Genomic DNA, 15,002 nt, shown 5'->3' with positions numbered 1-15,002 from the left:
CATTATGCGCCATCCTTGAGAGCAAGACAACCCCGACGCCTCCTGAAGCGCTGGCCACAACGTGCTGCTGCGCATTCCTCTCTTCGAGTGGTGGGGGCTACTTCAATGGCGCAGGCTGAGAACGCAGGAAGCAAGGTTGGATCTGGAGTACTGTACAAAGGAGATAATGCGTCCAACACCAAACAGGATGTCATCCAGGCACAGGCGGGCAATGTAATCAAAAAATAGGGTCACTATTGAACTGAGTATATGTAGTAGAACTGGAGTACTTGATCTGGCCAATGAACATAGTGTCTGCATACGAACAGATGGGTAAAGCGTGGTGCTGACTGGTGGCACACAATAATATCCACCTCTTCCTCCCTTTCCCGCTTTCTCGGGTATGGCGAGTCCCGCTACGGGATGTGATCAGATCTATCTTTGAACCCAAATCGGTCTCGGAGGATTGCAGGGTGAGCATCGTGTACAAACTTAGAAACGGCCTCTTCTGGTCTTATTCACGAATATCCACCTTGGCACCGCCCGCAGTTTGTCAGTTTGTCAGTTTGTCTCGCCTCGCCTGCGTGAGATTCAGCCCCCTTCGCTTTACTCGTCCAGTAACCCACGCCTCCAGATTGAATCCATCCATCAGACGACACCAATCCTCATCGGTCGAATCAATGTACCCATATAGCACAGTACAAAACTCCAAGCAAAGATCCTTCCTCTCATTCCCTCCTCCAAGCCATGAATGCTTGAAGTGACTGCGCGCCCGAGACCCTGACGCGATTCCACCACCATCGCAACATCACAACAATAACAAAAGCTTGTCCAAACATCCGGATGATTACTGTCTGATCAATCCTGCCTAACGTTTTCAAGGTCTCCCCAAGCCAAGCTCAACCCTTCACGGCGATTGAACACCTCTGATTCAATGGCCGCCGCTCCTCCGAGACCTAATGCTGCTCCTAGCGGTCCACCCGCAGTTCCCAGCGTTGCCGCCGCAAGCAGCATCATGCAAGGTGGCGTCAACAACCTGGCAACCCTGTCCAGCAGTTATCTCGACCGCTTCTTCCCGCCGCGGCAACGCCAACAGTGGAAAGCCTGGCTGTTGGCCTTCGCCACCGACCGACCGTACCTCGCAAGTTTCCTGCTCAGTCAAACCGCCATCAGCGGCCTCCCACTCCTCCTCTTTGGGCTGATGACCGTCACGGTCTTCATCTTCTCCCTGCTTGCCGGAGTACTTGTTGTTCTGCTCGGGGCCTTGTTGTTTGTAACGGCTGCGGCGGGATTTTCCTTGATCATTCTCTTGCCGACGATGTTCTTCACTACCGGCGTGGGTGTCTTCGTCTGGCTTTGCGGTATTGGTTTGTATTTTGTCTTCAAATGGGTCAACGATAAGGACTCTTCGAGCCCTCGCGAGGTTCCGGCAGCGGTCGTCCCCGTCCCCGTCCCCGTGAAATCTGTTGGCCCTGGCAGTGCGCAAAGCGTTAATGGGACTCCCGCTGGTGGACCACCCAGACCGAGTGGCCCGAACAATTCTCAGGGCGTCAATGGAACTCCATCCGGCGGCCCGACGAGGCCTCCAGCTCCTAGCAATGCCCAGAGCGGCAACGGGCCTTCAGCCGGTGGGCCACCTAGACCGACTGGTCCTCCGAATCCTCAAGGTCCTAACGGCAATCCAGCTGGCGGGCCGACCAGGCCGAGCGGCCCTCCCAATCCTCAAGGCATGAATGGAGCTCCGGGCGGTGGAGCACCCAGACCCAACGGCCCTCCCAATCCCCAGGGAGTCAATGGGAATCCACAGGCCGGTCCCAGACCTGGCCCCAGCCCCAGCCCGAACCCGAACCCGAACATGGCACAGAGACCTCCTCCGAGTAACGGGCCACCGTCACAAGCACAGCCCCGACCAAATGGACCGACGCCCATGAACAGCGCCAACAACGTTAATGGCGTCAATGGCGTTAACGGTGCCAACGGCGTCACCAACCCTCCCAACAACTCTCCTCCGCCCAGTAACCCCAACAACAACAACCTCAACCCAGGCACTGCGAATGGCATGCCCATGCCCAATTCCCCTCCCCAGAGAAAACCCGTCGCCAGCAGACCTCAATCGGTGAGCCCGGGACCTCCACAACCAGCACAAGCACCAGCCCCCGCACAAGCACAAGCACCGGCACAGGCACCGGCATATGCACAAGCACAAGCACAAGCACAGGCACCAGCGCAGGGCATGCAACAGGCTGTTCCTGCCCCTGGCCCTGCTCCTCTTCCGGCTCCGGTCCCCTTGCCCGTTGCTGTGGCCAATGCAATGGCCGAACCGCTCGAGGAGTAGACAAGACCCGTGGATGCCAGAGCTGCATAGCTGGCACATGGTCTATACCTCTTTCTGACTGAGTAGACTTGTGGTTAAATGTTATCCAATTGGGCACTATGAGCGGTGTATTCTGTACTGGGTGGGCTATGTTGAGTTCGGTTACGAGCGAGGTGTTTACGGAGTTTCTGTCAAAGAAAAAGGGATAACCACAAAGGAATATATTACATGCAGTCACACTTCCTATAGCTCAGAAGAAACAGGAAAACAGCAAAAAGGATCTCTCATACACCACCATTTCTTTATTATCATTATTTCGCCGACAAAACCCCACACTAATCGTGTGTTCCAGTCCGCCGAGCCGACTTACATAGATAAAATCCCGAATCCTCCTAGGCAAGGTAGGCCCATTACACGCACACACGGCCGATCTTGTCATCAGTGACGTGTGTAGTCCGCTTTTCTGTGTGCGTGCGTGCGCGTGTGTGTTTAGAATATAGATAGATATGTATCGAGGGACTCTCGGCAAATAACCCCCCGAGAGAGAGAGAGAGAGAGAGAAGAACAAAAATAGAGAAGGATGTGAGTGAGAGGCCAGCTTCGGGGGGGGCGGGGGATACACTCAGATCCCTTTGTGACTCTCGACTCCCCTTTCTGCACCTTAAATGACTCCAATCCCAGGAAACCCGGGCTCTAGTGCTGGTTCTGGTGGACCTGACCACTGGCCACTCGCATCGCTACCGTTGCTGGCCTCATCAGGACGAGTCAAGTGGGAACCGGTCGACGAAGCGGAACGTCTTCAGCCCACCCTCAAAGGCGGTCACAAACGGCCTTGTATCCGTCGAATTTAGGGTGTACACGCCCGGCCCGGCGGGGATGTTGGCGACAGCGGGTCCGAGGACGGTGGACGCGGTGACTTCTCCCAAGGCACCAACGGGTTTCCCCCAGCGGTAGGCGTCGAGGAGGATCTGTAGCGGGCGGGCCGCGGGGTAGAGGGCCGAGGTGGACGAATTTGTGGTGAAGAGGGCGTCGGTTCCCGTGGTGACGATGACGCCGTCGAACCCGCTCGCGTCCGAGGCCGAGTAGGTCTGGTTGACCGCGCCGGTCAGCGTCTCGCCTACAATGAAGGGGAAAGCGCCGGCCTGCGAAAAGGCCTGGGCCAGCGCGGTCGCCTGTGCCATAGAGCCTGGAACCGAGACGCTGGCCAGGATGCCCACGTTCAGCGCCGCGATCGTCGGCAGCGAGTAGTTGAAGATGGACACAAACGCTGTGCGGTTGTTGTTGTAGTACGTCGGGTCCGGCGCTGGGGCAGGTACTCCCAGCACCTCTGCAAGTCGCACCGCCAGGTCGTTGTCGACGCGGTTCAGCTGCGTGATGACGTTTTGCTTGACGACTGGGGACGTGATGTGCGAGGTCTCGAAGCGCATCGCGTTGATGAGGAATTGCTGTTCCGCCGGGATCAACGAGTTGTAGAACATCCGCGGCTGGGACCACACGTCTGCAAACGTCGACGACTTCTCCCGCACGAGGTGCCCGCCCACTGTACGGCCTGGGGCCGTGAAGAACCCGTCCCCTAAAGTCTGATTAGCTTGCATGGGCGAGCCGTTGTTGCCTGTGTTAGGCGTGTAAGCGTTGACGTTGAGGGGAATATAATTCTGCGCAGCTCCATCCCGGTTGTTGTTGTGGATAGGTATCCGGGGTCGGTTGATAGGCAACTGCTCAAAGTTGGGACCCCCGTGTCTGTTCAATTGGGTATCGAGATAGGAGTAGATTCGGCCCTACGTAGACAAGGTGAGCTGGTGGACGGGACGGAATTTTAACATGTAGAGACATACCTGAAGGAGAGGGTCCTCTGTGAAATCGATCCCACGGACGATATGTCCTGGTTGGAACTGTAGCCGCATCAGCCTTGTTCTCGTCAGAAGTAGTGCCGATGGGTGATATTACCATGATCTGCTCCGTTTCGGCAAAATAGTTGCGAGGATTCTGGTTCAGGGTCATCTTACCCAGGATCGTGACTGGCACGATCTCCTCTGGCACGATCTTGGTCGGGTCGAGCAGGTCAAATCCGAAGCTGAGCTCGTCGGCCTCATCCATGATCTGTACTCCCAGTTCCCACTCTGGATACTGACCGGCCTCAATGGCATCCCACAGATCCTGCCTATGATAGTCGATGTTCTTCCCCGCCAACACCTGAGCTTCTTCCCACACCAGGCTTGCCTTACCCTGCAGGGTCTTCCAGTGCCAGTTGATCAGCTTCGAATTACCATCCTCGGTCACGAAACGGAAAGTATGGACTCCAAAGCCATCCATATGCCGGAAGGATCGTGGAATGCCGTAGCCCGCCATGGCCCAGAACAGGGTATGCAAAGTGGAGGGCTGTTGACTGAAATAATCCCACGCTGTGGTGTGAGCGGTTCCACCTTGTGGAATTTCTCTGTCTGGTTCCGGTTTAACAGCATGGATTAAGTCAGGAAATTGGATAGCATCCTGAATGAAAAAGGGTGCGATGTTGTTTCCGACAATGTCTGTTATATTGGATCTCGATTAGAACGTTTTCTGACAACTCTAGAGTTCTCAGACAATTCTCTGTCCTGTAGGGGCCCTACCAAAATTTCCAGCGTCAGTGTAGAAACGAGTGGCAAAGCCGTGGACGTCTCGGACCGTTTCTGGGCTGCCTCTACTTCCTGCAACAGTAGAAAACCGGGTAAACATGGGCGTCTGTTTCCCTGCGGCAGAGAGAAACGAAGCCGCGGTGATGTTCGACCAGTCGGCGTAGCTTGTGAAGACACCATGAGCCCCTGGCCGGTAAGTCAGCAATCTATAGAGACTGCGCGATCAGCTAAGACACTGAACAAACCTGTGCCTCGCGCATGGACAGCTCTCTCCGGGACCTGGGTAAGAGCAAAGACGTTAGCTCAGTATCCTTTCCAGCCGAGTGTCGTGTTTTGGTTGTACTCACCCGTTCATGATCAAAGTGCTGGATCTTCTGTCTGAACATAAAGTCCTCGAGAAGCGTAGGCCCCCTGATTCCCCCCTTCAAACTCTCTTGGTCCTGGATAGGCCCACCGACGTCCGAAGTGATATACGTGTCGGTGTCGTTGAGCGTAAACTGATCAAGAAAAGTGTCGACAGGATCTGTGCTGTTGGAAAGCGAGATTTGCCGTTTCACGTAGTTCTTCGCTTCATGCTCCGACGATGGCCCCTGAATTCCTTGCCCACCTTGCATGTACGGACAAGCAGCCAATGTTCCGTGAATAACGCAGAGGAGTGTGACCGTGGTACCGATCATGGCTGGCAGAACACGAAGGTGGTAGACAGGGCGCATGGTTGAGAATGAGACTGCGTGATGTGGTCTCAAGGGTAACTTTTTCGACTCACACGAAGATGTCACGGATGCTATTGTCTTCTCCATGGCTCTTATATATATAGATATCCGAACGGCCGTTTCTTCCCATCATACTTCTCTCCTCCAAACCAAGATCCATCCGGTGCGTCACGGTGCATAATGCAAGAGGCCACGGAACGACATCAGGTAACGCAGTGAGAAGTACCGCTTTCTGTCAGCACCGGTAGTCTGAAAGAGTACACGTTCAGCGAGAGGAGGACCAGAGTTCCGAAGCTCACCTGCTTGAAGAGGTTTCAACATGGGTCAATTGAATTGGTCGACAACAAGTCCAAAATAGATGCGACCTCATATGCGCGCTCGGAAACTATTGTGCTGCGACAGGGAATGGGATGGAAAGCATCCTACCTCGATCCAGGGTTCCTGCACCGAAGCATCCGAGGTCTGGTCGACCAGTGGTGATTTTGATATTGCTAATCCTTGTTGGCTATGCTCGAACCTAGCAAAGACGAGCGAGGTTGACATGCGATTTGTTCGTCTGGGTCGTACAGCAGGTGACTACCAGCATTGCTGACATTCTTCGTGGCACCTAGCGGAACACCTGTGAAGCGCCCCTTGACTAATTTGCAGCCTTGATATTCCCAAACATCTCTTACTATACTCAATAGAGTAACCTTGAGCGACGTCGGATGTGTCATTTCGAATTCAAGTCGTACGAGGACAATGCGTTCAAAGCCGCGGGCCGCTCCACCGTGTGATCACACCAGATGTGCCAGCCTGATCGAAATCGGATAACCATGTACCTTGTAAAGGAACTGGGTACCAGTGAGATGAGTGGGCTGATCTTCAAGCTCAGTAGGCTGTATCATTTCTTCGGAAAGACATATCCTTGGAAATGTCCATCTCTGCACCTTTTCAGCCGTCCCAAGTCCTGTCACTGATGTGCCTTGGTTTGGTGTATGATTCCTGAATGCCACATGGGCAAGCAGCCAAAAGGAAATCAAGCCGTGTCTCGATCTTTCTCTTGCTTGATCTAGTGGTTCGAGCTTCCACGAGAGCACAGCCTTGTGAACAGAATCTCGGGTTTGCGAACGCAGCGTAGTTTCCGCGTCCCACTTTGGGAGACTAGTGGACTTTGTCTGTCCAACTGTCTGGTACATCGGTGAGGCGGCCGCATCTGTGGAGAGCATCTCGGCTTTTCATGGGAGGTGCAGGTGGCAGGGGCGTGAGGGAAGAGAACATGATGCATGCCACGTACTCGACACTGCAAGATTACCCATGTCTCCCTCTTTTTTTCTCCATAAAGCCATCAGTTAGAGATCCGCAGAAAAATACCTGATCTCAGGAGATGAACGCAGCCTACGCACGGGAAGTCAGACAACGCGTTTGCTGACAAGCCGCGGATTCGCCGCTCAAACTCCACAGAATGACGCAAACCAGCATGGACGACTCGACCAGTTGATCTCTCGGTTGGCGTCTTCGTGCAGCGCAGCCTGTGCAGTCGGGTCGATCAAGACTGGGTACCCTGGTAGAGCGGTCGTGGACGTGAGAATACTAAGGACCGGTCGGTCAGGGTGTCGAATATACGTCGAGTCATCTGTAAGCCGGCGAAGAAATACGAATAGGAAATTACGTAGACTTCTGCATGCGCTCGAGATGCGCTCTGTTTAAGGTCAGGCGTGACATCTCTACCCGCTCTGGTACTTCGTGTAGGTGAAGTGGCCAGTGATGTCGGGCGAGGTAAGCGATAACAATGGTCAGCTGGCCGGGGGTGGGACATAATATACTGCAGACTCGGCGAGTAATCAACATTCGATAAACACGAGGAGAGATGGTCGGAGAAGACATCATCGACATGAATGGAAGATACAGCATTCTCCAGACGTTGAAGACGGGATGAGGGGCCACTGCTGCCTGGAGCATTCTAGGATGGGACGAAACAACAATGTCATATCAGTTCCTTGCCTTAGCCCGTAAGAATATAACTTTCTTGATATTGATATAATCAACCTGAGGGACAGCCTCAGCCCTTGTGTGCAACTCCCAGAAGCCCAATATCCCAACCCTGTCCCATTCATATCATATTCGTACCGATCATCGTAGGCTGCCCACCGTGTATGCATCAAACGCCCATGGTAAAGTCATGCTCGATCCCTGGCGTTACGCTCGCCATGAACTTCAAGAACACAACCAAATATTGGTCTACGCGGATAGCCACCTTCTCGCTCTCCTCTTCTTTGCTGTCTTGCTCATCCAATACCTCCCATTCGTCTCCTGCGCCGCCACTAGCAGCTTTCACACCCGCTTCATGTCCACGCTTTTGCTCAGCCAATCTAAGGTTTGCCGTATCGTCAATCAGGCCTTCCATGCCCGAGATATTGGTGGCGGTGCCAGTCGCTTTCTGTCTTTCCAATCGAAGCTTCAAGGCCACGTCGGCACGGTCGAGGAGGATCTTCATCACGCTGGCATGTTTGCAAGGGTGAATACTCGCCATCTTAACACTGTTGTCGAAGAACGGGAAGTCTTCCAAGGTGACGGTTTTGTCTTTGTAGTCGCCGACAATATCTTCCATCATGAGGTGCGGTGGCAGAGGCTCGCTGGGAGAAAGATAACCGGAGAGGTACATGCGTGGAGTACGATAGTAGGGTGTATAAGTGATGTAGAGTGTGTATGTCCGAAGAGGCCTATGAACTGTGTCAGCGCATGAACTCATCCCGAAAGAACCTGGAAGGGAAGAGGAGTGTCTTACGCAGATGTGCCTTCACCCTTATCTCTTATGATAGCCTCATTATCATCGTCCTCGTCCTCCATATCCGGGATTTCTTCCTCGTCCTCTTCCTCGGTGGCTTTTTGTCCAAGATGCCCACTCTCACTCATCGTCCGCACTTCCGCTCTCAGGCCTTCTTGTTCTTTCTCGGTCGTCCCTCCCGTCCTTAACCAGCCATCGTCTTCACCGCCACCAGTCTCCTCGTCGGGACCGCCTAGGAATCCATCTCTGACTAGATCATCCGCAGCGCCGTGTCCACCTGCAAAGTTCTCATCTAACCTTCTGTGGCAGGGCACTCCTCTCGTGACGAGAAATTGCTTGTTTGGGGGGAGATAGCTGACCCGGCGCGCAGGACTCGAGGCGTCAGACCATGACCAGGTCGGAAATTTGTAGACCAGGTAGTCTCCCGCGAGCAGGAATTCTTCCGGTGTGATTTGGCCGGTACTACGAAAGGTCGAGGTGTGTCGGATAGGCGCGTAGCGGTCGCGAAGCTGGTCGAGACCAGAGCGAAGATACTGCATTGTTTGACTCGAGAGCAAGCGATTCTGCTCTGAGACGGGGTGGGGTTAGTCGGAGAGATGAGGTTGTAGCTGCTGAGGCTAGCAGCGCGCGTTGATGACTGGTAAATCTCAGGTTCTCTGGAGTACACAAGTAAGAATCGAAAATTGGTGATACAAATTAGAGAAGAGTGTTTCGTAAGTAGAAAGACGTGTAGAAGTAGGCTGCACTGGAAGAGGGTGTTCGTGACCGCTCAGCCTGGCGTGCCTCGACCGTTGAGGGGAAACAAGTAATGACGAAGTTTGCTTTGTTTGGTGAGTTTGTTGCATTTGCGCCCCGTGCACCTGAGGAGCTCAGCCTCCTCTTCTCTACACGCCTGCAACACCAAAGGATTCGCAAAAACAGACAAAATAGAACTCAAAGCACCAAAGACCTCAAATTATATGGTTTCAATAGTCGACAATACCTTCTGCGTTGCTGGAATGATTCCGAGCATATTCTGAAGAATGTTGCGTCACTGTTGCCGAATGATCCATCGTACTATACGTCGCGGCATACTCCCGGGAGAGAAGTTCGAACGGATCTGGTACAACCACCGAAATTTCCACCTGCTCCGCAGTGACACCCTGCTCGGACCCAATTCAGAAGTTTGTCACCTTTCGAGGCATCCGGCGGTCTTGCAACCATGGATGAACGTCCAGCGAAACGCACAAAACGCACAACGAGTGCCGCCATGTGGGATGAGAACGAGACGCCAGACTCCCTGCCTAGTTCGAGCGGACGTGACCACAAGCCCAAGCCGCGCGACACCCAGGACGAGGATCGCCGCGGGCCCAGACGAGACGACGAGCGCAGAAGGAGATCGAGGTCGCGAGACACCCCCGACGGACGGAGGGATCGGAGCAGATCAAGAGAGAGACCAGCGCACCGTGAGCGAGATCGGGACCGGGACAGGAATAGAGACAAGGAGCGCGAGCGTGATAGAGATCGAAATCGAGACAGAGGAGGTGGCGGTGGACGAGACAGAGATGTCAATGGCCACGGTCGGCGAGAGAGGAGCCGTGACAGACAGCGAGATTCAAAAGGTAACAATCAAACCACTGAACTCCACCATGCATATATGTTCCCGTGCTCACGCGACAACAGATTACCGAGCTGAACGCTCACACCGACGCTCAAGATCACGCTCACCGGCCCGGAACGGCGGTCGTGATGCTGTGCGCACACGCTCCCCTCTTCGGCGAAGCGACCATGATCGGACTAGACCTCGGGACAGGAACAAGACCGAGGATGACGATGTGAAGCCACCAAAGGCCAGAGGGGAAGAGGATGTGTCCGCCCACGCGGATAAACCAGTAGCCAACGGCGATACCATGGCCATTGATGAAGACGACGAAGACGCCCTACTGAGGAAGATGATGGGGTTTACCATGTTCAAGACGACACACAACACCAAGGTGCCTGGGAACCAGATCTACGGCGTAAGGAAGGAAAAGAAGACTACCTACAGACAGTACATGAATCGTGTCGGTGGATTCAACAGACCTCTGAGCCCGTCGAGGTGATGGATCAGCGAATCAATGCCAGGGCGATTTGTAATGGCCAGGTTTCTTGTGTATTAGCAAATTACGGAATGGGTGAAACGTTTTGGTCGAATACGTCCTGGAAGTCTGTCAGAATGCAACAGCCTCAGGGAGAACATGCTTCATTTTCAGCATCTATGCTACCATCGAACACTGCCTAGCCGCTGCCGGGCATGTGCTCTATAATTTTCAACACTATATTGTTACAAACTCATGAAGAGGCAAGCCGTGACCAAGAGCACATAGAAGCAGGTTCTTTCCATCGGAGAATCGAGCCAAGCACCCATTCGACCTGGTGCCGCATTTTCGGCGGAGTTAGCTGACCCGCCTTGGTCTGTGGCGGCGGCAGACGCTGCGGCAGCAGAAGCAGAAGAGGCCGAAGCAGCAGATGCAGAAGCGACAGCTCGAGCCTGGACCTGTGCAAGCGCTGATACCGCTGGTGTAAACCCCGGACCCGAAGGGGCGTCGGTCTGGAATACCAAACACCGCGTTGGGAGTGCGGCCACCGGCACAGTCGCCAGCTCCAAAGCGCTAGAGAAGGCAAGATTGGGTAGCAGGTCGACTCGGGCACTCATGTCGAAGCCCGCGCCCAACTCGACGCCCATGGCGACATGAGTCAGATTGTGAAACTGCTGTTCAAAATCGGCTTGAAAGGCCGGCGCTTCGCTCGAATCTGCACAACTGGCATTTACGGAAGTCGTGGCCAGCTGGGTGATGGCGACGGTGGCCTTGGGGAGGTCAAGGGATGTGCCTACTTCGGCGGACAAGCCATGCAGGATTTCAATGCCGAGCGTAATTCGTGGCGTGAGAGAGAGGCTGAGAGAGAGATCGATGTCGGAGACATTAGCCTGGAAGGGGACGTCCGTGATGGATACGCCGTCACTGCGGACAAGAAGTCAGCCACTCCATAAATGGTAGCCTCGTGTTTGTGGAGACTTACAGCCCTGTCACGTTCGAGGAGGTCGGGTCTGCAAAATCAAGGTTGATTGAAAGATTCGGGATCTACAAATACCACGAATATTAGCGAGCCCTTGCTCGTAGTTCAAGAGGAATATACCTTCAACTCAAAACCATAGGACATTTCAATGCCCCCAGACAGTTCCCATCCCAAGGACAATGTTGGCTCGAAGAGAATGCCGCCAGACCCGAGCTCTGGAATCTTTACACATTCCGTGTTAGGACATGGCTCTATTGACTTGATCAAAATGGTTTGCGACTTACCGAGAATCCGAAAACTGGGATTTTGAACAAGGACAGACTCATGTCTCCCTTTAAACTAGGCTCGATCGAAACCTCCACATGCGCGACGAACCCTTCAACAGTGAGCTGCACATTTCCGGCAGAGACGATGTCCGTTAAGTCCTCGGCTCCAATCCAGTCGGCCGGGGAAAGGATGCTCCACTCGCCCTGCGCGAGGCTCAAAGTGCCGTTGGTGCTGCATTCTTTACAGCCGATTTTGATGGGGAGCTGGGTGCCGGTGGATTGCACAGTGTCTGGAAACCAAGAGTCTTGGACACCATGGCTGAGGTCAATAGCCAGGGAAGTGGACGTGGCAGTCGAGGCGTCCGTGGGGATCAAAGACGTTGCTGTCAGGTCCAGTGGAGCGGAGGTTGATGTTGGCGTTGTTTCGTCGGAGATTTGTCTTCGATCCAAGTGTTGTGGCTGCTGGGCAGGCGAATGTGGTTCTTTGATGTTTCCGAACTTCAAGTGGAAGTTGTGGAAAGCATCTTGCCATGTTACTTTCTCTGTGTGGAGAATTGCAACGCTGTAATCTTTCTCGAAGGTAATATAGCGGATTCTTGGTTCAGTTAGTGCCATCATTGCATGAGATCTGACCTGACGCCAATGTGGACAGGCATATCGCTTACTGGAATGTGGTCCGCTGTCCATCATCAGAACAATTTGCATGATTAGCGACAACATAGGCACTGTCAAGGTCCCTCCATAACTGTTTTGCTTCCTGAAATGCCGCAGTGGTGTGGAATAAAATAGTGATGTCTCTGTCAGAACACTGAATGTCCGCAAAGAAGTCCTCCATCTGCTCAAGCACAAGTACTGGTTTGTCGGACTGGAACTGGACAGACGACAAGAAGATCGGACGTTGTTGACCATCGCCTTTCATTGCGGTCAGCCTCGGGTTCTTCTATCTGTCAAATTGATGTTACCGTCTGCATATCCTAGTTCAGCGCTGTGAACTGGTCCGAGGTCCGCTTTCCTTCTGGAGAGCCGGGGATGTCTCGCAATAGGTCTCAAGGTGCGGAAGGCTGTTCGGTCAGATAATACTGTTGTTGCCTCCACAGGGACGGCCTCAAGGACGAGGCCTTGTAGGACGAGAATGGGCAAAAGTATATTTGCGTTGCTGAAATACATTTCGAACTTGCTAGGAGGAGACAGGCACAAACAATGAGCATTCAGACAGACCTACCGTGAGGTTTATGTAGAAGGCTCTCGTCAAGGATCTCTCATAAAACACTTCTACGACTATACCTCACCATTATTTTGCCCCGTCAAGGACACAGCCTGGCATCTTCCTCGTTCTCCTCTATGCCGAGAAGCTATTGAAGCAGCATCCAGCTTGCATGAACGAATGTGACAGTGGCGTTCTGCGCGGCAAGGGCAAGCGACATAATGAGTCTGGAATGTCGACATGGATAGAAAGTTTGGCCCCAATATAGTGCAAGTATGCCTCTCGAGAGACAGGTGACGATAAAGGCATTAGTGGTAACTTGCAATCTGATTTCACAGTTATCTTGTCCCAGGCCAAAGCGATTCCGATGATAAGAGCCAAGCGAATGCGGAGCAATCCCAAGTCGGTGACGATACGGGACCTGTAATGGTTCTTTTGGCGAGGCACAGATCCTGCGTCTAAATCGTTACCGCAGCGCAATGTGCCCGTGCAAATCGTTTGAAGAATCAATAGACTGTTTTGAAATGGAGTCAGAGACCACGACGGTGTCATGCGGGCAGACGGATTCTCAAGGGAAGCCCTTGTATAGCCTCAAACAAACTAATCCTTCGTCATGGCTCTAGGCAAAGTTGGCCCAAAGTAGCGTCCCTAATTGACGGATGTTGCTTCTGTGAAGCATATGTTGGAGATGATGTAGGTTTGAACCGTGCGATGCAGACGCACACCTCTGAATTCGGGGTAACAGCGAGCTCGATTCTGGGCTGACAATTGGGAGTAACTGCTCAGTTCTGCCAGATGAAAAGAGGCTGCTGAAATGCATAGACGAGGATCTAGGTCTAGGTAGATAGGCGAAACGAGAAAAGTGTCAGTATGGGGCAGGGCGTACTCGGTACACTAGGGTGGTTGTGTTGAGCAAGCACAGGGCAGTGCTCTCATCGGATATCTCCCATCGTGCCAGAAGGTGAGACAAAGACCGGGGAGAGGATGAAACTGGAGGAAAAGCGTAGGGTAGTTTGAGAATCTTAGGCGCAGGGTGGAGGTCAGACACAAGCGCAGGTCTTGGCAATTGCCTGCGCCGCCTCCTCCGCCTGAACCAGCCTCGTCTGCTCACGTCTCAGCCTCGTGGTTCCTCACCATCCAGACCTCGTCCGTCATGCCCGTTGTTTACACGGCGCCAGACGGCGTCAAACGCTTGACGCAATCCATTTCTCTGGTAAGAAGAATAAGCAGAGATAACCCGCGATCACCAGTGTCGTTGACACGGTGAGGTGTGAACGCCTTCCATATCCGGCGCAGGCCCATGTCTCCAATCAATCAGAGCTGCATTCCAACGAAACCAAAAATACGAGCAGACCTGAGAGTTCAGCCAGCCACCGATCTCGATGCTCGATTGGCTTAAAAAGTACTATGAAAACTATCCAGAGAGGTCAAGCACACTTCAGCTGCGAGCGGCATCCTTTAGGAGATGGATGGATGTGATGTGTAGAGGCGTGATGCTAACGCTACTCTCCAGCAGTGCATATATAGGTTCGGATAGACCTGAGAGTGGCCGCTGTGGACTTGGTCTTTGCTATAGTGTACTACCGCAGACGTCCTCGCTGGGCCGGTCCTATCGACAGATACAGAATGAAGATCATAGCCATTGCTGCCCTTCTCACCCTGAGCACAGGATGGGCGCATGGACATCCACCACCCAAACGCGCCCTCGGAGGAAGCGTTGTTGTTCGCAAATTTGCTACAGGTAGCGACATATTCGTCGATACAGCAGTCGTCATTGATGTAAACGAAGACAAGACTCTCCACAGCCTCAATCGTCTGTCTCCCACACTCTCCCACTGGCAGCCCCAGAGCATACTGACCTCTCCTAACTGGCAGCGCTGAGCCACCCACAGGCAATCCAGATGATATCAACCACATCCGATGCCAGCTATGTCACCTGCGACTATACTTGCGGACATCGTGGCGCCATGAACGGCAATGCGGTGGTCTGTGGCTCAACCACCATGAAGTCTGGCGCGCCGTCCAACATCCTCGACGCTTCTTGGGTGGATTCGGTCGAAGGAGCCACTTGTTTTGTCAGTGCCAACGATCCAACTGAGTGAGAGTGG

At 53.5% G+C, this 15,002-nt stretch overlaps 6 protein-coding genes across 6 annotated transcripts; 3 read left to right on the top strand and 3 right to left on the bottom strand.

Annotated features, from left to right (window-relative positions):
• Positions 1-913: 913 nt before the first annotated feature.
• AYO21_11070 (hypothetical protein) lies at positions 914-2,314 on the top strand (the record flags this gene model as incomplete). Its single annotated transcript, XM_022660970.1, has 1 exon — positions 914-2,314. One exon carries the CDS (start codon positions 914-916, stop codon positions 2,312-2,314), a length of 1,401 nt encoding a protein of 466 aa, XP_022506721.1.
• Positions 2,315-3,048: 734 nt separating this feature from the next.
• Positions 3,049-5,621, bottom strand: AYO21_11069 (hypothetical protein; the record flags this gene model as incomplete). The annotated part of the gene is made up of 6 exons (XM_022660969.1): positions 3,049-4,071; positions 4,129-4,185; positions 4,241-4,821; positions 4,903-5,094; positions 5,154-5,187; positions 5,256-5,621. 6 exons carry the CDS (start codon positions 5,619-5,621, stop codon positions 3,049-3,051), a joined length of 2,253 nt encoding a protein of 750 aa, XP_022506720.1.
• A 2,140-nt stretch (positions 5,622-7,761) lies between these two features.
• On the bottom strand, positions 7,762-8,927 carry AYO21_11068 (hypothetical protein; the record flags this gene model as incomplete). The annotated part of the gene is made up of 2 exons (XM_022660968.1): positions 7,762-8,323; positions 8,389-8,927. 2 exons carry the CDS (start codon positions 8,925-8,927, stop codon positions 7,762-7,764), a joined length of 1,101 nt encoding a protein of 366 aa, XP_022506719.1.
• A 662-nt stretch (positions 8,928-9,589) lies between these two features.
• AYO21_11067 (hypothetical protein) lies at positions 9,590-10,469 on the top strand (the record flags this gene model as incomplete). Its single annotated transcript, XM_022660967.1, has 4 exons — positions 9,590-9,833; positions 9,889-9,989; positions 10,051-10,121; positions 10,181-10,469. 4 exons carry the CDS (start codon positions 9,590-9,592, stop codon positions 10,467-10,469), a joined length of 705 nt encoding a protein of 234 aa, XP_022506718.1.
• Positions 10,470-10,690: 221 nt separating this feature from the next.
• AYO21_11066 (hypothetical protein) lies at positions 10,691-12,609 on the bottom strand (the record flags this gene model as incomplete). The annotated part of the gene is made up of 5 exons (XM_022660966.1): positions 10,691-11,369; positions 11,428-11,489; positions 11,545-11,646; positions 11,709-12,285; positions 12,356-12,609. 5 exons carry the CDS (start codon positions 12,607-12,609, stop codon positions 10,691-10,693), a joined length of 1,674 nt encoding a protein of 557 aa, XP_022506717.1.
• Positions 12,610-14,520: 1,911 nt separating this feature from the next.
• On the top strand, positions 14,521-14,996 carry AYO21_11065 (hypothetical protein; the record flags this gene model as incomplete). The annotated part of the gene is made up of 2 exons (XM_022660965.1): positions 14,521-14,707; positions 14,770-14,996. 2 exons carry the CDS (start codon positions 14,521-14,523, stop codon positions 14,994-14,996), a joined length of 414 nt encoding a protein of 137 aa, XP_022506716.1.
• Positions 14,997-15,002: the final 6 nt, after the last annotated feature.

Source organism: Fonsecaea monophora (assembly GCF_001642475.1).
Source record: "Fonsecaea monophora strain CBS 269.37 chromosome Unknown Scaff142, whole genome shotgun sequence".
Taxonomy (NCBI): domain Eukaryota; kingdom Fungi; phylum Ascomycota; class Eurotiomycetes; order Chaetothyriales; family Herpotrichiellaceae; genus Fonsecaea; species Fonsecaea monophora.
The sequence above is the reverse complement of the archived record's forward strand: the minus strand, read 5'-3'. Positions and strand labels throughout refer to the sequence as shown.